Below are 24779 nucleotides of genomic sequence, written 5' to 3'. Positions count from 1 at the left end.
GAAGATGCGCATTGTTCTATTGTCAAGGAAGGATTAAATCCAACCTATTGCCTCTTGTGAAAAATGGGTGGCAGAGTCCAAGTGGTTACATAGAATCTTATGGTCCACCAGGTCGAACGCCGCTGAGAGATCAAGTAGCAACAATAGTGCTGTTTTACCATCGTCTCTCAGCGCATCTATTTATGATTTAAGGTACATAAGCGCAGTTTCAGTTCTGTGTTGTGGTCTGAAGCCTGTCTGTCATACTCCTAGAAGGTGGTTGCATTCCAAATATTGTTGGACTTGAAGGTAAGCTACCTTATCTAGAATTTTGAGCAAAAATGGGACTGTGGTGATAGGGCGAAAGTTAGTAGGTATTGATCGGTCAAGTGTTTGTTTTTTAAGAAGTGGGAGGACCCAGGACTGTTTCAGGTTGTTGGGATTGGTGCATGAAGAGAAGGAGGCATTTATAAGTTTGGCGATGAATGGGGAGAGGTCACGAGCAGGTCGCCGTGGCAGTTAGATGGTTTGAGGGTAAGGATGACCTTTTCAACTTCTATGATGGATACTTTATTAAAGTTGAAGCGGGGTATAGGTAGTATAGGTAGAGGCAGGGTGGTCTGGGGCAAATGTACAGAGATTTTATTGGGATTAGGGGCAAGGAGGAGAGATTCTTTTTTATTGTTGATCTTAGGCTGGAGGGTTGTTATCTTGTTGGAGAGGGCACTCTGTATGCTAGTGCACCAGTTTTTGTCCTTGAAACAGGTGTCTGGGGCTAGGCTCGGCATTTCTATCTCTTTGAGGATTGTGAACAATTCTTTGGTGTTTGAATTGGCTTGAGTAATACACAGGTTATATGATGATTGTTTCGCGAGGATAATTTCTTTTTCGTAAAGGGAGGCTAATTTGCTGAGGTTGTTCTTGTTAGTGTCTGAGGGATCTACTCTCCAAATGTGTTCACTTTTGCGTTTCTCTTGTCTAATTGCCAGGGCTGGACTGGGAACTAAAAGAGGCCCTGGAAATAATTACTGGGGACCAAAAGAGGCCTTGGAAATAAAGTTCAAATTACACATTTTCAGCAAGCCCAATGCTTTTCCTATGAGAAAATTTGGAAATATCACAGAAAAGAGGCCCAGGGTGCAGAGGCCCGCCGGGCAATCTCCAGAGCTCCGTATAGGCCAGTCCACCCCTGCTAATTGCTTTCAGGTGGGGATTACATGTTTTTTCAGTTTGCTCTTTCTGATTTTCAATGGTGCTATAGTATCTAAGGAGGATAACATTACTTTGTTGTACTCTTCTACCATGGTGAAGGGGTCTGTGTGGACAGGAAGTGGATTCAAAGTGGGGAGAATCAGGGGATTGAGTTTTTCAGCTGTAATGTTTCTTTTTTTCCTAGTGGGAATGGTTGGAGCTATGCTATCGTTATGTAGGGTTGATGTAGCCTCTAAGGAGAAGGAGATAAGGTGGTGGTCGGACCAGGGCTGCGGTGTTATGGAGGTGATGGATGTCTGGCAGTTGTGCTCTGTAATCCAGTCGACAGTCCTACCTTTAGTATGGTTTGCACCTGTAACCTTTTGGGTGAACCCTATTTCCTCGAGGGAATCATTGATCTGTGTAGCATTATGATCTAATGGGTCGTTGAAACCAGGGTTGAGATCTCCTAGGAGAAAGCATTGTGAGGAATTTTTGAGGTTATCAGATAGGATATTAGTTAGGTCTTCTTCGAAAGAGCCTAAGGGGCCCGGGGTCTGTATATGAGGTGAATAGATTGGGTTTGGATGTCGGAGATAGTCAGCTTGGCGGTTAGGGATTCACATGAGTCTACGTTTTGTGGCATGGAGAGTCTCAATGCTAGGCTAGTTTTTGCAATTATGGCAAGGCCTCCACCTCGGGATGTGGTGCGATCTATTCTTTGAAGGGTGTAGTCCTCAGGGATGGTTAACATGATTACTGGGCCTGCTTCTGAATGAAGACAGGATTCAGTAATAGCAAGGAAGTCTGTATTTTCTGTTTGGAGTAGATCGGCTATTTCTGTGGCATGGGCCACCATAGAACGGGCATTTATTAGTGCTCCTTTTATGCCAGTCTGTGTAGATTCCATTGGTAGTAACTGGGCCTTGTAGTGGTGCTTCAGGGGGGTGTTAAAGTCTCGTGTGAGCCGGCTGTTAAGCTGGAGTGGGTGCTGAGTGTTGGTGGCTTTGCGAGAGGGGGTTTTGGTTTTGGGCTGTAGGCCTCTTAGGGTTTTGGTGGTGTTGTTAGAGAGAGGATATGAAGTTTTGGCTAAAGGCTTGTAAATTCTGGGCAGTCTGGCGCAGAGTTTGAGGTTTCTCTGGTGGATACTACAAGGTCTTGTGTTCAAGTCATTCTGACTTGGGGGTTTGTTGTGGAGGGTCGCAAGAGCTGATAAAGGCATATTGTGAGGCATGTTAATGTCTAGTATACTAATTAGGTATAGGATAGTCCTCAATAGGACAGTGTAAATCAGAGGCAGATGCAGGGTTTGCATGTGCAGTGGCTAGCTAGTGGTAAATGTGGCATTAAGGTCGGTTGGACGGTATCAGTACAGAGGCGCAGGGCTGGGGTGGAAATGGGTGAAGCAAATTGGGTGTGCAACTCGGGTTCAAGGAGGGAGTGTACTTTCAGAATAGAGTGACTCAGATGACTAGGTAAGGTGGTATCCTGAAGGCTGTTGCAGGTAGGCAGAAGCTGTTATATTAGATATGATGTGAGTAGATGGGGACTAGCTAACAAGGGCAGAGTAATAATGACCAGTTCTTCAGGGGATGGTAGAGATCAACATTCAGGGTGCCAGATTGGCTATACAGGTATTGACTAACATGTGGGCAAATTGGCTATACAGGTATTGACTAACATGTGGACAAATTAGCTATACAGGTATTGACCAGCATGTGGACAAATTGGCTATACAGGTATTGACTAGCATGTGGGAAAATTGGCTATACAGGTATTGGCTAACATGTGGACAAAGTGTCAGAATAGGCACATCAGAGTTTGCGCGTAATGGCATCAGTACACATTGCAGGTGATGAGTAACACAGACAATAGGTTAAGATGCATCCAACAATAGCTAACATAGTGGGAGTAGCAGATGTATATACACGGAATGGGCGTGGTCATATGAACAATGCAAAATACTCCTGTAGCCATGCAAGTGGGACTGACTGTGCACGTGTCGGAGCATGCTAGGGACGTATAAGGTGGATGGAAAACATAAAGTAGATAAGCGAGCTGGTCATGAGCAATTAGAGAGACATGGCATACTATAAAAGTAGTGTACACATGTCATGGGTGACTGGCGATTAATAGACTTACTAGACTAGACTTACTAGACTTGGACTCAGTCCAAACTTCCTAACTAGACTCCAAATACAACTCTTTCATTATCGATGGCAACAGTATCAAAGTCACTAATGTCACCAAAACACTTGGTATTTACCTAGACTCCACTCTTTCTCTCAACAGACAAACTAATTCAGTTACCTCAGCATCTGCCTATACCTGTAAACTGATCACAGCGTGCCGTCCCTTCTTGACAAGGGCAACTGTTTAATCCTTGCTAGAACCCTCATCATGTCCAAAATCGATTATTGCAACGCCCTATATCTAGGGACGAGCCAAAGAAATCTCGATAAACTCCAAGTCACGCAGAACAATGCCATGAGGGCAGCTCTCAATGTCCCCAGGTGCTCTCACATCTCATCCACCAGACACAACTTGAATTGGTTACCCATTACTCACCGCATTTCCCTCAAAGCACTCACCCTAACACACAAAGCCCAGAATAATGCAGCACCTGCCTACTTGTCCACGCGCTTTACACAACACACTGCAACCAGACCACTGAGCTCGGCCCAGGTTCACACCCTAACTATTCCCAGTTTCAAGATGCAGACAGCCAAAGTCTCGAGCTTCTCAGTCCTTGTGGCCAAGCTGCGTAACTCTCTACCGAATGCTCTCAGAAATGTTCCTGCCTTCCAATCCTTCAAAAATAAAACCAAACTGTGGCTTTATGAACAGGATGCCCTGGCCACCCCACTGTAAGCTAGGCAACTGTTAGCAGTAAAATGTCTGCACACTGTACATACTGTATACGCTGATCTGTTCTGTTCTCCTTGCAAATGTCTTATCCTCGCTGTAGATATGTATAAATGTAATGCACCTATTACTGTAACCTGTAACTGCATTCTAAACATGCGCCCTGATGCCCTTGGGCAGGGTGTGCACTATAAATAAACAAAATACAAATAGACATAGCTCAGAAGGATACAATGAAGAACAAAGCAGTAGTAGTTCATGTTTAAACTGTTATCAGGGATATTGGTGCAAATATTATAATAGTGGGTAAGAGCTACATGTAAAATTCGTCATCCAATCAGGGCTTGGAATATTTCTGTGTTGGTGCCTATTCACAAAGTTATACGGTTGAAATATTGTCAAGGGAGATTTGATGGACATGAACATCCCTTCGCTTAGAACAGAACCTAACATAGAAGTATTCAGGGGCCAGAAGCATTATCCTGACAGGCGAGCTGATTGGCAAGTTCACGGGACACAGGCTTAACTCCTTGATTTGTTTGTTGGTTGTGTGGAGAATTAAAGAAAGTTTATAACTACTCATTTGAAAAACGGAAAAACACAATCATATATATCTTTTCAGTAAAAAACAGTTTCGTTAAGGGAGAGTTTAGTTGAAATAGTTGGATGCAACACCTTGTTAAATGATATTAAGGTGATGGTTTACACACCAAAACCCTTCAAACTAAGCAGCAAATGTTGGAAGCTTCGCCACCTAAACTCAGAGCCCCCTGTTGCGCAGCCCATGACCCCACTGATGACATCACAGTCTGGGCGAGGCATACATGTGGTGTACTAGAGGTGCGCTGTGAGGCGCTTTATTGTGCTACTTGAGATAAGCACTTAAGTGCACAGCTGTTGAAGGGGAGTTGCATTTGTTGCTCTAGATCAGCACAGTGACATGCATTTGTGTGGTATGTGTGAGGCACGTTTAGGTGCACAGGTGATGTGCACGGTAAGCCAGATGTGTTGCGGTCCACGGTGGGGGCCGGGCACATCTGTTATTGAGGTGTGAGGTGAGGCACAATTGTATCGCAGGAGAGCAGCACGTGTTGCTTTTGAAGCGCACAGACAGATTCATAGTTTGAGGTTAAATTGATGCGAGGGAGGCTGCGTGGGGTTCGCCGTGAAGGTTCTCTACCAGTGTTGTTCAGTTCACGTGAGAGGTTGTACTCTGACAGCACGAGGGCCTATTATTGCAATGACGTGGCATGGGATTTGTTGGTGAATGTCCCCTTCTAGGTCACGTGTTGGCTGTTGTTCTGTTTTTGAGGAAGTGAGGCATTTGTTGAAGTAGGGCGCACGCCACTTCCTACTGTTGTTCATACCGTGTTTGTTCAGCGAGAAGGAGGATGTGTCGCATTTTGCCATCTGAAAATGCTGCTGTTTTATTGCAACGTTGTCTGGGTGATGTCATGGATGCGCTAGTGGATACGATGTCACGTGCATGCTGCTAGTGAGAATTCTGAGAGTGCAGGTTGGGAGCTCAATGGCTATGGTATTGATGGCGTGGTGGCCGTCTTTGCATTCCCTCTATATGTACTCACAAGATGGCTGCTCCCTGTTGATGAGGCAGGGGGTATAGCACAAATCAGTAGTCACCCACTCACCAGATTGGTCGGCTACAGGTGGGAAACAGACACAGTTTCCTGAAACGAGAACGGTATACCTTGAGGGCAGGGCCGGCCTTAAGGGCAGCAGCGCCCTGGGCGAACTGGCGCCCCCCCTTCGCCCACCGCTCCCCCCTGGTTAAGAGGGGCGGGGCGGAAGGGGCGGGGCCAGGATGGGCAACTTCTTTTTTTTTTTAACCTCCTCGCTCTGGCGAGGAGTTTAAATAGATGCCGTTAGCACCCCTTTGTCATTGAATGAGCTCGCCATCGCGGGTTCATTCAAAGACAATGAGGCGCCTGCCACACCTTCTGCCACCAAGCCAGCTCGGGGGATTGCTTGAAAGACTCCCCAGAGCTGGCGTGGTAGGGGGCTAATGGCGCCTTTTCTTGTGAAAAGTGTCTCCGGCAGAGGGGCGCATTTAAATGCACCCACAGCCGTGCCGTGGGCACATTTTACAGTAAAAGGCCGCCTGCTGTGCCTTGTCCCACAATGCCAGCTCGGGGGAGCCCTTGAAAGACTCCCCCCGAGCTGGTCTGGCAGGGGCAAAAGGTGCCCTGGAGGGCGTGGCGCCCCGGGCAGTCGCCCAGCTCGCCCCCCCACCCAAAGGCCGGCTCTGCTTGAGGGTCACGTGCAGCGGGAACTGTGACTATGGAAACGGGGTGGGGCGGATCAAAGGTTCTGGACACAGGTACTGGAACTGATTGCTCCGATACTTACAGTTGGAGGAGGCCGGGAATTCTTGTGTAGGGCCAAGCCAGGGCTGATCCAGGGCTCTGACCTGACTGTCAGGTCAAAACTCGAGTTGGGTAAGGAAAATTACTACATAAACAGGGTTTCGAATATTTTGCAAAGCTCACAAATACATAGCTAGTATTGGGAAGATATGTGATCAAATTTCAGACTGAGGTCAAAACCCGGACTCACAACTTAATTACAGTGTGTGATCCTGGGCAAATCATTTAAGCTCATTGTTTTATCTGCCAGAAGAAGGTGTCCTTAAAATTATTCAGAGTGCAGATTATGTTATGAAAAAAGCCTCACTCATGCATTCCTGGAGTATAGTGTTGTTTCAGCCATATATGTATGTTAGTGGACATTATTATATTGTCCACCACAAAACCATTTGCCTCTTAACTCACTCGTGGCAAATTCTTCACTTATGGCAATAACTGCATTGACATGTTGCAGATGGTGGGGGTGGCAATGGTGGGGGTGAGAAACACAGATCCTGCTCAGGGTGGGTCTGGGATGCCAGCACACGTTATTGTATGGTGGCATGGAAGGTGCAGGGTGGGGGACAGAAACATGGATGCTGCTCATTGCTTTTGCGGTGGATGTCGGGTGGGGATACCAGCATTTGCAGTGTGCTGTATGTTGGAGTTTGCATGGGGGATGCATGGAAATGGGTATGGGGTGGAGCCAAAGTTTTGGGATGGTTGTATGGATCGAGGGGGTCTGGATGAAAAAGTAGGGAGCAGATGGGAGGAGTTAGTGCTGGATGCTTAGAGTGGGGATGGGCCAGGAGGCTATTCAAGTTGCCACCAGTCCAAGTCCATTCACTGTCCGCTACTCCTCTCCAAGCTTCCACACCACATATGTCTCCACACCACACATGCCTCTTAAACCAGGCACTAACTGTCATGCCTCAGCCAATCCATGTGCATTATGAGGGGCAGAGGGGCAGGCCAGGAAGTCCTATATTAGAACTATACCTCTTTTTGGGACAGCTGGGGAACATGGCTGGGCTCTTCCCTCCGGCCTAGATACCAAGGCCGAGTACCTCTCCCCCGCACCTGTACTTAACATAACACTAATATAAAGTGCCAAACAAATCCGTATGGCTAAAACTAAACTACTTTATTCAGAAGAAGGTGTGCTCAGTGTATTGATCACTTTTCTGGGCTCTTGCTTTTGCCAGGCACTGACCTGAATGAGGTTTGAGATAGAGCACCCGCTTCTGCCTGGGTGGGCCTAAGTCTCACTGGGGCTCACCCAGCTCTAGAGATAGGGGAAAGTGTTGCAAGGGACAGCACACATTGTTCAGGGATCTTACATGGACGAACACATGGCTGACAGTACAGTACCACTGTTCTTGCTGATACGTTAACTCTTGAGTGTTTTTGGAACATAGCAACCACCGACCCAAGGTGCTGTGGAAGCGCAGCAGAACTTTGACAGTCTATTGCTCTCAAGAACTAGAAGACTTTTCATCTACTGCACACCAGCTGTGCATCGGGATTGTCTTTTATTGAAAACAAAAGGGCTTCACCAAGACCTTTTAATGGGTGAAGTGAACAAATATGGAGATCAGTGGAATGCAGAAGGATTGTGCACACTATGCACATTATTTCAGAATTCCTCCTGCATAACCTTCCTAGCTGCGATCTCAAACACAATGTTGAAATCCAAGAGCTGATCTGGTAACTCTTCGGTGTACTCAATGCCTCTGTGAACCTCCCGGAAATAATCATTCAGAAGATAGACATGTAAGCAGACCTTAAAGAATGTACATCCAGGATCTGTCACAAATATTATACAGATCAGCCGGGCAATTATGTGTCTGTCTCCTCTGTTTACATATCCAAGGTATAGGCTCTATCTGAGGTCCACCCACACAGAATATAGACTCACTCTTCAGCCTCCCTTCCCAGCGTAGGGTCATATGGTACCTGCAACCTACCAACCTAGGGTAAGTTCTCTCTCCACAGCAGCCTCTTACGTACCTTGTCTCCTCACCCTTACTGACTGTGGTAAGTATTCTCTCCACAACCCTGGAGCCGAGGGTGTGAGCTCTCTCTGCATCCTCCTACACAGGCTAAAGACACCTCAGGACATGGTCATTGTACTCAATATTCCTATCAAGGGAACGGGCCACATCTGCTCCCATTCCACAGAGGGAAGGGTTCTCTCGCCTCTGCTCCTATCAATAAACAGGGAGCAATTCTGCTTCCTCCCTCTCATGAATACCTTAGGAACATTTCGGATATCCCTCTATTTTTCTTTAATCAAGTATCTCAGGACTTTGTTTTCAAGGTTATTAAGGCAATGAAACCCTCATTTTGTAAGGGGGATGGCTGTCCTGCTTTTGTGATTAAGGACAATGCTGACTCCAAGGTGCCTATAATCATGAAAAATGACTAATTGTTCCTTTTATGCCTCTATTGTACGTGGTAGTCTCAAGGAAGTCTGGATTATGCCATTACTTAAAAAGGAGTCCCTTGACCCCAGCATTGCTGGAAATTATTGTAGCGGAGCAGATGAATACCGCTGCAGGAGATCCTGCCCCCCTACCTTCTCTGTATTGGGGACATGAGACCGTGCCTTGCCTGATACCAGCTATCATTTCAATACCACAGCGAGTATTTGGAAGGAGATACCCATTGCAACAACCCTCTCGAATTTACCCCCAAAGTGATGACAACCTGCAGGAGGAACTCCCTGAAGGAATATGAAAAAGAACTAAATAAATGAACTGATAAGAAAGTGTGCACAACATCTGGAGATAATGAATGAAGACAATTTATGGATCCTAGAGGACAAATTACGATATAAAGAATCGAGTGAACTATCAACGTGGAAAAGATGAACATTACACATTAATAAAGTGCTGCAGAAAACAGAAGTTCAATAAATGTACAGACGCTGAAATGCAAGGTAGATTAAATCATCGTAGAGGCTAGCAATGAGTAGTAAATAGAATGCAGGCAAAGTTGCCATTGTACAGAAATTGGACATTGGTATCATGAAATAAATAAGACAGAAACCATGGAAGGAAAATGTCAAGCTGTGTCGCTGAAGAATAGCAGGCTCGTGGAGCTGCGTGGCGAGGTTGCCTGGACTGAAGTCAAGATCTTAGAAATTGAGGTCAGCTATCTACACTGAAGAACGAGTGAGCAGAGGATGCATCTTCTCACATTAAAATGCAAGAAAGAGCAAAGAGGATTTCAAGTTTTATCTCATTTATAGCATTTAAAACCTGCAAAATTAACCAGATCGTGGTCTTCTTGTCACGTGACCCAAGGATAAAAATAGAGCTTGAACTTGGAGTCCCAGACACAATAGCGAGTACCCTCACTCCCGTACATTGCCAAAGACGAGAATACTCTACAAGGCCAAATACAAAGACAATTTCATGGCAGAAGGCATGGGTAATGAGAGATGCTAGATTAATTGGGTGGTAAGGTAGCTTCATGGCCTTTCTCCGTGCACCTGGGTCTGGGCTTACGTGCTGGTAAATTAACCGAATGTTCCAGACATGTCAAAAGCGTGCCAACCGATTGTATTAGTCTGTATAACGAAGGACCTTCTAGCTTGTAAGTCCAATGAGGAACTGTGTATCTAATGTTTCTGAAATTGCATGTTTTAAGAGGTAGGCATAAATTGTCCACCTGATAAAGGACAGCCAGTTATAATCCTAGCTCTGATACAATCGTATACCTAGATGTTTCCCTTAACCAATCCTGACCCTTGATAGGTTTTTCACTATTGACACGTGGTATGACATCACTTTGACGCATAATTGAGCATAAGAATTGCATTTTTTGTGGAGATCATTGAGATACTGAGTGTATGTCCCTTGATGTTCATTGTAACCTCCCTGTTTTAAATAATTGTTAATACAATCATGACTTGCCATCTCCTTGAGTTTATCTGGTTATTTGGATCTCAGAATTATTCTGGTGTAACCCCATCCATTACCATATGCACCTTCCAAGGGCCATAAACTCAAATAATCCCATTACATGCGTCCTATTAAACATCTTGGATTGGCTTGCTTATCTTGATGTGCAACATCACCTGGAATCTTTCGGGATCCTTAGTGAAAGGCAGTCAGGCTTCAGTGTACGGCATGGCAATGAGACTGCCTTGCTTGATCTTAAGTCTAACATCAGTGGTATCATTGACAGTGGTCATACTGCCCTGTTAATGCTTTTGGATCTTTCGGCTGCGTTTCATTTGGTCAAACACTCTATCTTGTTTGAGCGACTCATTGAGGTGGCCCATTTTTCTTCATTACCCTCCTCTTGGGTGAAGTCTTTTTTAAATGGCAGATCAGCTAGAGCTTTCTCAGAGACATATTCTGCTCTCCCAGCTACTTTGACTTGTGGTGTACCTCAGGGCTCCTGCTTGCCCCCTACATTTTAATAATGTTTACACATGTCCTCTTTTAATCTACTGGACATTCTTGGTGTCATATACACTAATTATGCTGATGACACACAGATACCCCTCCTATTGTTGGGCATGCATGAAAATGACTCTAGGTTCATTAACCACATCTATTTGATAATTCAGGCCTGTATCGCACAGAATGCACTGGCATGTAATGATACCAAAACTGAGCTATTGACCCTGGGTACCGAGACCCACCTTAGGCAATTGACTAGTTATTATACCTCTTTCACTACCTCAGATTGTGTTATTCCTGTGGCTTCCAAGGTTAAAACTCTGGGAGTAATTCTGGATGCTGAATTGAAAACCAATCAGCATGTTGACCATCTGAGATCCTCCTGTACATATTTTCTTAAACATATTAGGCAGATTCGGCTCTAACTGTCGGACCATAATTGTGCAAACTTAGCCCGTGTTATCATTGGCTCCAATATTGATTAATGTAATGGCTTACTTGCGGGTAATCCACAATCCAACATGGCAATGCTACAGGTCATCCAGCATGATGCTATGCAATTCGTTGTTAGTTGTTCACGTCATTATCATATCACACAGGCTAGGCGTTTGCTTCATTGGCTGCCTGTCAAAACACACATTTCTGGAAGGGTTCTGTCCCTTACACATAAATGTCTACACTATGTTGTCCGCACTCATCTTTTTGCTCCATTTGACAAACGCTACGTTCTAATGAGGATGACCGTCTTCAGTTGTGTCTTACTAGACGGCAGCAGACTTGTAAGGCTATGTTTGATCATATTTCCCCAGCTCTGTGAAACTCCTTGCTAATTGCTGTGCGCCATATTCCTGATTTGGTCACCTTTAAGGCTACTGTAAAAACTCTGCTATTTGACACTTAGGCCCTGTTTCATAAAGCGTTTTCCAATGGAGTTTTGACATTATAAAACGCTTCTGTGAATTAGGCCCTTATTTTGCTGTTTGTTTGGATAGTGTAGCGCTGCTTGTTTTGGCTCTACTTGTGATTTTATTTTGTATTTTGTTTCTGTTTGTTTAGTGCGCTGAGGCCTCTGGGCGAGGTGCGCTTTGTAAAAAATAAATATTATTATTATTATTATTATTATTATTATTAATAATAAAAATAATAATTATTATTATAATAATCATAGTATTTAATAGTCATGGAAGGGGCTGCCTCTGCATTCTACCTAGGTCGGTTACGGACTCCCTCGGATTCACTTTAGACACTATTTACCCAGCAAACGGACTTCCACTGTAGCCCATCATGGGACAGACACCCTCTCCAGAGTAACTACCCTGCCTTTTCTCATTCTTCCTTCTTCACAGAGTCTCCCTCATCATCCTACCTATTGTGGGAACTCTTCCCTCAACCTATCACCATAAACTAGGGACTCTCCACTTAACCTATCTACACATTGGAAGGATTGGCTCCCCTTAATTTACTAACAGAGAGAAAGACATCTCTCCTCAGGCTATCAATCTGGATCCATGTTGTATTAGCACGGGCTGGATTTGCTGAAGCCCACCTTTCCAGGCCCAGCTATCTCACTGCAGCAATACATCATTATCTCACCCACTCAACCCACTACTGTATAAATGCAGGGGCCTTACATCGCTCCAGCCCCCTATGAGTGTAGGGGACACCCTTGCGACCACTGGACAGCCATCTCCATAGCCCCAATGTGAGATTCTAACCCCCCATCTACCCACCTGCTCCCCTCCTTGCCCCACCTCTTACTGCGATGTAGAAGACACCCTCCAGAACACACCTCCTCCCCCCTTACCCTGGCCCTCATTTATTTATTTATTTACATTTATAAAGCGTGCAGCAGCCAGAAGGCATCGTGGCGCTGTTACAAGACTGCATACTTAGTGACATAATACAAACTTAGTTACACAATCAATACAAAAGGAGAGAGGAGGAGGAAGGCGGGGGGCAGGGAGTGTGAAAGAATAGGGTAGGTGGCTGTGTTAGTTGAAGAGTGTGGTTTTTAGTGCTTTCCGGATGGCTGGGAGGGCAGTCTCTTTTCTGAGTGTGTTAGTTAGGGCATTCCAAAGTTTGGGGACTATGTAGGGGAAACCAATCCCGTCTCCTTTGGCCCTCTTGATGGGTGGGCTGCGCAGTTGTTTGTCGTGGCAAGTTCTTATAGGACGTGATGAGGTGGCTCTGACGATTTTCTCAGATAAGTAAGGCGCTCATCTTCCAACCTAGGCCTGCATCTGCTGCACAACCTCTGTGTTGTGCAAAATAAAATATGACTCAGCCTTCTTCGTGGAAAGAGGCATTGTGGAAAAATACTCTGACAAAATGGGGGCAGTTTTATCTATCTAGCGGAAACACTCTCTCTGTAGTCCCCATGTCTGTGGTTGTAATTATCTCTGCTCGCAACTTATACAGGGAAAAGGCCTCTGGAATATACCTGTCTAGGCAGAATCTAGTTAAACTGGTCGAAATGTACTATTACAAATGCTAACTAAAATCACGTGTCAAGATCAAGTTTTCAAACATGTATTGCTTTGCAAGAAATGTACAAACGGATCAAAAATGAAAATGTCAATATTTTTTCAATCAGTCCATTTTAAAACAAAAACGCAAAAACTCTGCAAAAGTGTTGCACATGAAACATATTGTTACGTATTCAACATTTAAAATGAAACTGGCGTAGCAAAAATCCCAATACCTCCCATTGACCCCTCACGCTATACCAACAACCAGATTGGATTTTGTTTTAAAACCCTTGCTCTAAATGAATGCACCTTAATTAGTTCTTTCAGATTTTTTCTAAATATTTTCTTTAACATTTTATACTAAGCATAATTTAATTGTTGCGTATGAATCGTTCTCACAAATGAATTAAATGATTTTTAAATCCTTAATTTGTATATGTTTCTAAAGTTTTTAAAGTAATCCGATAGAATTCTGTTTTACACAATGCATGTTGGTCTATTTGTGCCATGTTATCTTATGTTCTAGGGTCTTCCATAGTGTAGCTTTTGCCATTTTCATGGCCTCATGGGGCTAAAGGGCCGGAAATAGATGGTTTTGGGATGGCTGGGTGGGCAAGTTAGTAGGAGTAGAGAGCAGCAGAGCCTCGCTGTTGCTACATGTTTGACGGATGCAGATTGCAAGAACAGATTTCAATGGCACAGTGCCCCTTAAGCTCCAGTTTGGGCAAAGGCTGGGGTGGCAATGTTTGGAGGCATGGTCGTGTCCATGTTTCAGGAGGAAAGCTTAGGGGCAACGAGCTCTTCTTGGAAGCAAGACGAGACAGAGCAACACAGGTTCGATCCCCGGGTCAGCGCTCAGAAGCCTCTGGGTATTAACCTCGTTATAAATTACCTATCATATCATATCATATTTATTTTCTGTGCTTTGACACTGTGGGCAAGAGGGTTTGGCATAGTGCGTTTTAGTGTTATGGTGGTGTGAAGGGAATTGCTGTCGATTACGATCGGAGGATTAAAGGCTATTTGGGATGTCAGTATTGGCTTTCAGCAATACAATGTGAGGGGGCACTGCCAAAGCTGCCTACCACCGCTAAGATCTGCCAGTACATGATCAATGGCATTGAGCGGGCCAATGACAGTAGTAAAAATGTGGCATGTTTATACTTGGCAAATGGGCAGTTCCATAGCATTAATTGCTGAATAGCATAGCAAATCAGGAGATCGAACCACACCTAATGTTAAAGACTCGTCACGTGACTCAGATTCTCTGGGTAAACCACTGGTACAATCCACCAACTCCTGCAAGTGCCGGCACGGACTCTGAGTTTACCTATCACGTTTAAGAACTGATTTTGCCATCCACCAGTCTAGTTCGAAGACTCCACACTCTTTGCTGGTTCAGCTGTCTTCCTGGGACTGCCCTGTGTGTTTAGCATTAACCCTTGGGAGGTCAGGACAGCTGAACCAGACATGTCCCACCATATTTTTGACAGTGCAGCTTGCAGGCCCACAGCTGCTCTGCCTAAAAGCTGGAATTGGAAACAGCAGCGGCTGAGCCCCAGCCCCATACTCTCTGCTGCACTGGGAGATGTGCAAAATGGGATGCTGGCGGGCATGTGAGCGAGCGAAGGTTCTGCACCAACTTGACCAGTCTTTCAGATGCACTGGAATTCACACTTTCTCAGTATGTGACCATGACTATGCAGTGTTTTAGCATGGGAGGTGTCATCCTCAGGGAACAGAGCAGCACTACATGCACTCGCCTCCCTCATGCCATGGAATAACACACAGGACTTCCAACAGACAGACATGTTCTGAAGTCACCCACCATTCATTGTAGTCACACTGATCGTTATACACAGAAACACAAGCACATACTCACTTCTGCTTCCAGATGGCCATGCAACTCAATGGGCTGAGGGTCTGTGGCAGAAGAAACCTGTGCATAACTGTAACACCCCAGGGTCACATTGGAACATCTACATATCATTCTTCTGAGGTTAATAACGTTAAGACCATTAGGCTGAAAACTGATAACAGCCATTCTTTAAGTACCAGGAACTGATTGGGGGTGTGCTAAAGACATGGCTAACACTCTTGCAGAAGGATAAGTCATTTTCCAGGCGACGGATTGGGGTGCACAGTGTGTGCAGCAGGCTTAATTTTCTATGTACCCCCAGATAACTACCCCCCCAGAATTTTAACACTAACACCCGTTAGTCGTCAAGGTTCCCAATAGTCACGGTACATTTCACTCTCTCTCCTGGGAGATGTACTGTTTCCAAGTCTTAGCATTGTGCAAAATGGCAGTCATTGGGCTTGTCTCCTTCATTGGTTAACAAACTACCCGATACTGAGGCATACCTAAGCCACTCTGAATTTGTTAAAATGGTATCAAATCTTCCTAACAAAGGCTAGTTGCCCCAGATCCTTCTGAAACGGAGGCCTTCCTTAAATTGAAAAGTGTGGCATGAACAAAGACAGTCTAATTACCATACATTGTGAAATAACCGCTGTACACAAGGGAACCCCAACAGATAACTTTTGAAATGCGGGCTGTCTGTTCTGCACCCCAAGTGAGTGAGCAACCGAGCTCCATGCCCCGCACATGATGAATGAGAAGCATCGAGTGTCCACCTTTGGCACGCACCTGCACATGCTGCAGACGAAGCACTTGGGGTGGTAGGTCCTTCCCAGGGCTGAAATGACCTCGCCAGTGATGAAGTCCCTGCAGCTGTTGCACCGGGTCCCATACATCTGCTGGTAGTCCTGGGTGCAAATGTACTCTCCATTCTTGAAGAAAAAGCCAGACTGTGCCAGGTCGCAGCCACAGACTAAAGGGGACAACATCAGAAAGAATGGTGTTAGCAGACAAGAAGTGCATTGACATATTTGAATGTGCAGAGAAGTGCTATCATGGACTTGTCATTAATTCATTCATTGCTAAGATTAAAGATGGAGACCAAGGAATGCTAGGAGGTAGGCAGCTTGGACAGGCAGGTCAGTCCTTACATGTTACCAATAACTATGTAAATATGCATCAAAATAAACTGAAAAGGCCATAGAGAGAAAACACACACATGCACACACACACACACACACACATACACGCGCGTGTGCGCGTGTTGTTGCATCACCAACTTCAGAGGCCAAAAACAGCCAAGGGATTATCCCTTGCATTTTGTAAACGTTTTCAATGCTTCAAGACATAGCATGTATTTGTTTCTACTGTTCAGTTCAGTTCAACGCAGAGATGTGCACATATCTCTTGTCCTGAAAGCGTAGCCACTCCCTCATCAAACCGCTGGCATTTGGCTGATGGCTGTAATCATCTAAACATCAGAGATGATTTTTGATACAGTTTTTAATCAGAGAAAATTGTCACAGCATTTGTGTTCCATCCCTTCATGTTAAAAGGCCTCGTCACAGCACTATTTTGGACTTGATTTTTGCTTACCTTTTTAAAATCTCTGCTGTGGGCGCAATTTTCTAGAATTTAATCTGCAACACAGATTTGACAAGATCCTTGCTTAGTAAAGCCTGGACTAGATGACAGCAGAGTGAATTGTGATATCAATGCACAAACCCAAAGTGTGGAATGCCCAGATTTAAAAAGTAAAAAAAAAAAGGGACAGGGCTACTAACATAAAAGTAGGACAAACTCTTGAAAGTGGCTGTTAAGGCACTACACTTCAAAAGCGGTTGGAGGAGAAGACAGTTTAAGTGTTACTCTTCAATAAACACATATTATAATCAATTTAACAGTATCCTAAGTTGGTTGTAAAATGCATAATTTCTTCTGTGCCAGATGTGCCTGCCAGCTATGAAGACCTACTACCAAAAACTGGGACCATTGCAGTTTCCAATGGAAACATAATCTTGACAAAGGGAGAGAGAGCTCCAATTTCTGGGACAGTCCTGAAAAAAAATCTGGGATGTCTGGTCTCCCTACCAAAGTGAAAACATTCCCAGGGAAAACCCAGGGATGCTGTGGCAAAATGTGCAATGGAAATTTTCCGCTGGCACTGCTGAGGGGCATGCAACACCTCCGCACAAAGGCCAAATGAAAGAGTTGACTCAAGTCAGGGATGCTGCCATGAATGCACTATTTACTGCTGCAGAAATGCAACCTGGTTGCCATATACCTTGGGTCACCTCTTAACTGGAAACTGTTGAATCCATACTGAACCCTGCTTTGCAAGCTGATGGTCTTCTTGCTAGTGTCAGGTGTATTGACCCATGTTCGAGTTATTATGGTGCAACATTTGGTGCTGTAGGCTTAGAAAATCCAAGATGGCCGAGAAGCACACATTTGAGCCAGAATCCAGGAAAAGCGTGCAGTTTTGCACACACCAAAATGGTTGCCTGACCTGCCACCCACCAGTGCGAGCATGATGGGCCAGAAGCACCATAAGTGAAAGTGGGTGCCAAAGGAAAAACAGCAGTGCTTGTTAGCTCAAAAAGCGCATTGAAATCACCTTTGTTTCTCTGAATGCAAGCTCAAAATGCATATTTCAAACATTGCAAGATAGTTAATACACAAGACTATTGCCAGACCCTATCGTTTGGCTGCACACAGAGCGAAATCAGTGCAAAGGAATATGGTGCTGTTCAAAATCCGTTTTAATCAATGTCAAAAATTGCTAAAATCATGGGCATGAAACCACCAAACAAAAAAATCCAACTTCTGGTTGGGTGTTCTACAGTACTCTACTGCAGAATCTACATCAATACAATGTTAGCAAGGATCATATGCCATCAAGTAAAATCCCCTTTTTTAAAAATGCATTAATTCAAGACAGCTGCCAAAAAAATGGGTGCAGTAGTGGTGTTTGACACTGACCGGCGCTAGCGATCTAAATGCTGACAGGAGACCTGTATTTCAGGAGCTGAAAAGGAACCTGAGTCAGCTGGGACTTCAAAGCCTTGCTGGTCAATGAGAATTCTTCACAACTACTGTTCCCAGGCCCTATACCAGAAGGCAGTCTGATTTAATTAAAAGTTCAAGAGGCCTCTGTCCATGGGAAACCTTCTGCTGCCCCACCAAAAGGAGATCACACCTCTCTGATTGAATTGGGGGAGGGGTACCTGGCACTGCAGGGAAACAGAACAATGAACTTCCCTTGGCTCAAAGCAATTGCTAAATCAGGGGGTCGTAAATGGCTTCCTCTTGGAAGGAACTGGGAGGGGCACTGCCTCTGTGAGCCAGCTGAGCTTGGAGGCGGGGACGAACCAGGAATTCCCCCATGTGCTTTGGGACCTAAACACGCCCATCTGGGCCAGAGCATAATTTTTAAAAGATGGATAATTCATAGTACGAAATTGTCAAAAGTATATAAATAATATCATTATTCCTGTGATTTTTCTGTGCACATTTTAAGAGGTGTTAGGACTCTGTACGATGTTCTGAGACCGAACCCCGTGATTTATTAATATTACAGACACTGTGGTTATCTCAGAAAATTGAAAACTTATTGTAATGTGCCCAGAGAGGGGGTGTACCTCCGGGGAAGATTTGATGAAAAACCAATATAGCAAAACCCACTAAAAGCGCAAAATTTTGTCGTTTCTGAACCCAAGCTTGCAGGAACATGGGGCTTGAACAGAGAACGGTCTTACATTCATCTGTGATGTGTACATGTATTATGAACCACTTGTGTATCCGGGAAACATATGTGATTATGAAAAATTGTGTTCTAAGTAAAAGCAAAGAGGCGTTTCTTCAATAGATTGTAAAAGGGTATCATCACTCTGACTCACAACTCAGTTATCCAGTTAAAGGACAGAAAATCCTCTAACCGATCAGGATCCTTAGAGGGAGGGGCATAGAAATTTAGCCTTCCCATCCACTTTCAAAAGACATAAAAAGAGCCACTGAGACCAAGGTAGGGACTTCTATTTCCACTTTCTTGCGAAGCACTTTGCCGGACCAGACAATATCCAGAAGGACCATATCCAGAACTTAGACTCCAGATTCCAGAACTTTGAAGCAGATGGCCTATTGCAAGCTAAATGTATTCTCAGCTGGCCTTACAATCTTGCAAACTGATTTTACCACAGACTTCCAAGGGGCACATCAGAATAAAACAGCCGGGCTGTGCTGTTTCTGCTTCTTTGCCAAGAACATTTGCTAGAACCAGACCCAGAGAGCAGTGCTGTATCCAGCACCGCAGACCAGACCGCTGTGCAGTGCCAAGAACTTTTGCCAGAACCAGAGATCCAGACCAGCAGAGCAGAGCTGACCCAGATAGCCGTGACTTCAGAACCACCCGCCAGAAGTCCAGTCTAAACCTGTTGACCAGATCTTGACGGCCTATTTCAAATTTATAGTGTGAGTATCCAGCCAGAACTGTGCAGAATCTCGTAGTCTAAAATAATCTCATCTCATCCATTTCAACCTATTTAGAACTGCATAGAAATCGTGTGTCCATTCTGTGATTTCAAACCTGTGAAAGTGTCATTTGTCATTTGAATCTTACTTTATTTCTGAGAATCTACCTCCACTAAATTGTCCATATCTTTTGAACCGCATGTCCTAGAAGCGAGATTTAACTTTCATTTTAAAGCTAAGAACCTTTCAATTCCTTATAGTTTTTCCGTAATTGCGATCGTCGCACTAGGAAAAAGCACCGCAAATTGCAATTTGACTCAATTTCTCCACCTGTTAAAAATAGCTGTCTTTTGCTTGCAACTGCTGAAATTCGTTTTCAATCTGATAATCATTCCTGAATAATTGCTAGTGTTGACCTGAACCAATCTTAAGTAGCTATCACCTACCCTGAATCTCCTTTAGGGAATTAAAATCATTTTTAGCATATTTTTCACTTCATTGCAAATGACATTTAAAAGTATTTTTGACTGTTTAAAAGCATACCGGTTGCTCTAGGCTTGCTAGGGCGGGAACTGGAATTTGTATTGCATTTTGTTTGTATTCCTGAAAACTGTGTGATCTCTTTTCCATCTCTTTATATTGCATAGGGGGGGGAGTGAATTGTCACAAGGATAAGTGATCATATTATCTCTTGTTGAAACCACATCAGTTTATTTCTGTGCTGCATTCTTTCCATCATTGCTTTTCCTTGAAACCATAAATGTATTCTCTGCTACCTTATCCTTTCTATACTAACTCCTCACTGATTGAAAAGAGTGTGCAATTGTAACATTACCCATTGTTGATCAACATGATATTCATAAGTGTGCTATCAAATATTAATTTATTCATAAAAGTGTGATATATATATATATATTGTTTAATTTTTCAAATACATCTTTTAATTTGCAAAACAAACCTGCTTCTTGGCTCAGTGAGGTCAGGGGGATTCAAAGAGAGGGGCGTTATACAAGGGTTTATCATCCAGATCTATGAACTTATCATAAAAATATATAAATAAGGGCTTCCATTTGGCATTCCAGACGAGGCATTGACTTAGAGTGGATTGCTGAATTGGAGTCACTAAGGGGGCTCGAGCCGGGACGTCTGGATTAGATCTACCTCTTGTGCAGCTTAATACAGTGTGCTAACTGACAGGATACATAAATCCTGTTGGATCATCATGCTGTGTTACACTGTAAAAGCACCCCTCAAAAGAAGAACGCTCTAAGGAGACGGTCTGTTTTGCAAAATAAAATACTAACTTCTGTAAGTCAGGAAGGAAATCAATTTCCAGAATGACGACCTTCGTAGATATCAAAATAGCCAGAGAGCACCTCTTACATAAGCTATTTGTGAGAGGCGAATGGACGGAACAGGACCAGACGGTGTGGTTGCAGGCAATCGCACCCCAGATCACTGCAACAGGGTCAGACACATGGAGAGATCAGGGTCCATTACATGTGGCCCTGAGTGAACTATATATGGCCCCTAAAGCCAAAGATGAGCATGACAAGATTGTCAGGATAGCTGCATATTTATATTTATATATGGGAGCCATACAGGACAAATGTGCTGAAGGCCAAGATCTGGCAAATAGGCAACAGATGGCATTAGAGAAGGCCCAATCTCACCTGGTCTCTTCCGAGCAGAGGCTGCAGAGGAGCCAGGAATCAGAAAATGAGAGTAGACAGTATCTCATTAAAATCAAAGAGGATATGGGTATCCTGCAACAGGAAAAGTCTGACCAGGATACCAGATTTCTGGCCTTGCAGAAGGAGTACCAAGAAGCTTTGGTCTCCCTACTGCAGAGCCAGAAAAAGCTGGAGCAACATCTGCTCTGCCCTGCTCTGCACATGCCCTAGTCACCCTGCAAAGCCACCTAGATAGGGAGAAGGCAGAGAGAAACAAACAGATTCTGAAAGACCTGGATACACAGACAGAATTTGAGGAAGAGCGCCAGAAAGCTGGTGCCCTTCAAATGAAGAGGGACGACCTGGCTGCACAGAGGCAGGCTCTTAGTCAGGAAAGGGACACCTTAGGTCAGAAAGTCTGCCACTTAAAAAGAAAAATGGAAGAAAATCACATGGCCCTCCAGGGACTGGGTGACCTCCAAAAAGAGCATCAAAACTAGTTGGAGCACACCAGGAGGGTGGAAGATGCTCTGGCAAGAAAGGAGCAGGCCAGTAGGGATGGGACTCAGAAGGTAACCCTCCTGCAGCAAAGACTGGCCCAGTACTCCAAGACTAACCAGGAAGCACAGAGAGAGAATGAGGCTCTCTGCCAGCACAATGATAGGCTCCAGCAACAGGTAGCCATGCAGGAGAAACTGATAGAGTCTAGTAAGGCCTTGATTGAGGAACCGAAAGTACAGGCTCTTGCATGGCAACAGGGAGCAGGGGCTGATAGAGATGAGGTTCGCTGGGAAAGGGAAACACCTGAGCATAACCTCAGGAGCCCTAGTACCAGAGGCCTTCACCTCTCCCAGTCCCTGGACTCCACCACCCCCATGTCCCCTGGCGCACATGAGCCCAGGGCCACGGGCATGGCAGACTACTACCCAACCAGAAGAATGGGGCTCATAGGCCAGTACCACCCAGGAATGGATGGGCGGGCATCCGGGTATTGGCACCCAAGTACAGTGCAATTTAGTGGGGAACCCCAGAAGAGTAGGCCTACTAAGGGCATCCTGAAAACCAGTGCCCAGTTAGGTCAGTGGGGGGTACCCATCAAATCCTGGCAGCAAGGGGGAATCTGAAGACTCCTCTGAACATCACAGGACACAGGAGACCAGGTCTCCACATTCTGCCAGCCATTCCCAGGCTCGCAGAACCCGGGAAAACCTGGAAGATGAGACGGGCACCTCTGGGAGCAGTGCGTCTGAGTCAGAGGATGAATGGACTAGGGTTACCCGAACCAAAAAGGCCAGTAAGGCAAAAAAGGGCCTTGCTTCAGGACCCCTTAAAACAGATTAAGGCAATCAGGAGTGTCATCACCCCTTATCACAAGAACGCCAAGTATTCTGTTTGGGAACATTTGGAGCTTTACGAGCAAATGATGGAGACTTTCCATTTGAAAGACAGCAATAGCCGCATTCAGTATGTAAAATGGACATTCTCCACAGAATACTCCAGTTTCTTTTCTTGGCTGGAGGACCAAAACCATTCAAGATGGTCCACATATAGGGCGGCCATCTTGAAACATTTTTCTGTTCACCGGAATCCCCAAGAAGTTCGCAAGGCAGCCTACAATTTGCAATGTGGGGAGGATCAGGACCTACACGAATTTGTGCAGGAATTGGAGCGTGCCTTTGCGCAGACTACCAGAAGGGTGCACACGGACAGCAAAGAATTTGTTAACACTTTTTTCCATGCCTTGCCCAAATACATCATGACCCAGCTAGTGAGAGATTTTCATGTGAAAAGGTCACTAGACTGGGTCATTGAACAGGCTACCCGAATCTATGAGGTGCAGAAGTCCATAGAAAATAAAAATAACGCCCAGAAAAGCCCCAAATCAACCAGCACCCCTGCTGCTGCTAAGGTGGCAGAGGTAAAGGTTGCCCCCATTTTAGATTTGGAGCTGGGGGCTTAAAAACTTGCCTGCGCAGAATAACTCTAAGCCCAGAAGGCCCTCGGGCCAGTCATAAACAGGGAGTCAAGGAGGTAGTCGCACAAATGGGATCCCTCATTCCCCTGATTATGTAAGTTCCCGCGACAAGGGAAACTGACCCATCCTGAGTTATGTGTGGACTCCTCCAGCCCAAGGGGGGGATCCAGCCAAGCACCTAACCCAGGGAACTCCCCTCCTAACTTCCCACAGGAGGGCAGAAATTCCCCAAATACTGGGCAGAACTTTTTTCCCAGGTATCCACCCAATTTCCAACCCCAAAATCATCCATCCTTCTTTCCCCAATTCCCTGAGCCCAGACCACTTAATACGGGAGAGGGGAGGCCAAGGGTGGAGGGGTACTCAAATCTTCCCAACCCGGAGTACTACCCGAGAAGGGATAGCTACCCTTCCCGGGATCAGCCCAAGGGAGAAAACCGAACCCTATATCAGCCTGAGCGGGTTTCACAGTTGGAGCGCCAGGTCCAAAATATGGCACAGGGTCTGGGTCACATGCTGAGGGCTCAACAGAACCCTCAGATGAGCATGCCAGCGCAGAATGCCCCAAACTCTGGACCTTGTGCTCCAGAACAATGACGGGGGCAGCACCCCGATAACCCACCGGTTCCCAGGGAGGAGGCACAAGGGGAAGGGGGGTGTAAAGTCTTGGACGAAGCTTCCTTCCCCACTTGTAAACAGCCCCTGGAAACCCAGGAACCGGAAACAAAATCAGAAACAAAGGACCCAAACAGACCCATTTTGTGGAGGAGGTACAGATCTTCCAATTTGAGGGAGAGGGATCCTCAGAGGATCCTGTGAAAAGGATCTTCTCCTTCAGAGATGGGGGAACTCCTCCCAACGAAAAATGGGTCCTAAGGGATCCAAATCCAGACTGGATAGATATGGGGACTGAGCTAGCGCCGCCCATCATCTCATCCCAGAACCAACAGCATCAAAATCCCCTGGTTCAAACCCATTCTGGTGACTGCCTCCAAAAAGGGGGTGGGGGGGTGGCCCAGAACTGGAACCAGGGGAACCCACAACGGCTCTGATTTCCAGTTGCCAACTTTTTCTTGCAGATTCCCATGACTCTCCACAGAATTCTGCCCAGATCTCTTCTCTCGCAATGTGCAAAACTAAAAAATTAGCCCACCAGTTGTCCAAAAATGTGCATTATCTGTGCCCCCTTGAGGAGAAGGAGGGAAGATACTATGCCTCGCCCCGTTACAAGTACAGGGGCAGGGTACAATTTTGGCACTGGTGGACACTGGATCCCAAGCTACCCTTTGGTCCAAAAGGGCCTTTGATGAACTAAATGCAGGAAGGGGGGAGAATTACCATATTCCTCTCACCTCTCTTCCTGGACAACTTCAGAACTTTGACGGGAAGGAAATTCCCGTCGAGGGGACTGCAGATTTGGACATTAAAATTGGGTGACACAAGGTGAAACATCCGGTCATAGTAGTGACTCCAGAGGGCACCCCTTGTTTACTAGGGAATGACCTCCTGAGAAGGTTGT

The 24779-nt window shown here is 45.3% G+C and overlaps 1 protein-coding gene across 1 annotated transcript in view; it reads right to left on the bottom strand.

Annotated features, from left to right (window-relative positions):
- ABLIM3 (actin binding LIM protein family member 3) overlaps nt 1-24779 on the bottom strand; it is a 770500-nt gene that overhangs the window by 313671 nt on the left and 432050 nt on the right. The window contains exon 3 of the mRNA XM_069651389.1: nt 15932-16115. Coding sequence (XP_069507490.1) covers nt 15932-16115 — 184 coding nt within the window. The remainder of the gene's footprint in view (nt 1-15931; nt 16116-24779) is intronic.

The sequence above is a fragment of the Ambystoma mexicanum genome, chromosome 3p, assembly GCF_040938575.1.
Source record: "Ambystoma mexicanum isolate Mex_15411 chromosome 3p, UKY_AmexF1_1, whole genome shotgun sequence".
NCBI lineage: Eukaryota > Metazoa > Chordata > Amphibia > Caudata > Ambystomatidae > Ambystoma > Ambystoma mexicanum.
Note: the sequence above shows the minus strand (reverse complement) of the source record. Positions and strands in the feature narration are given on the sequence as shown.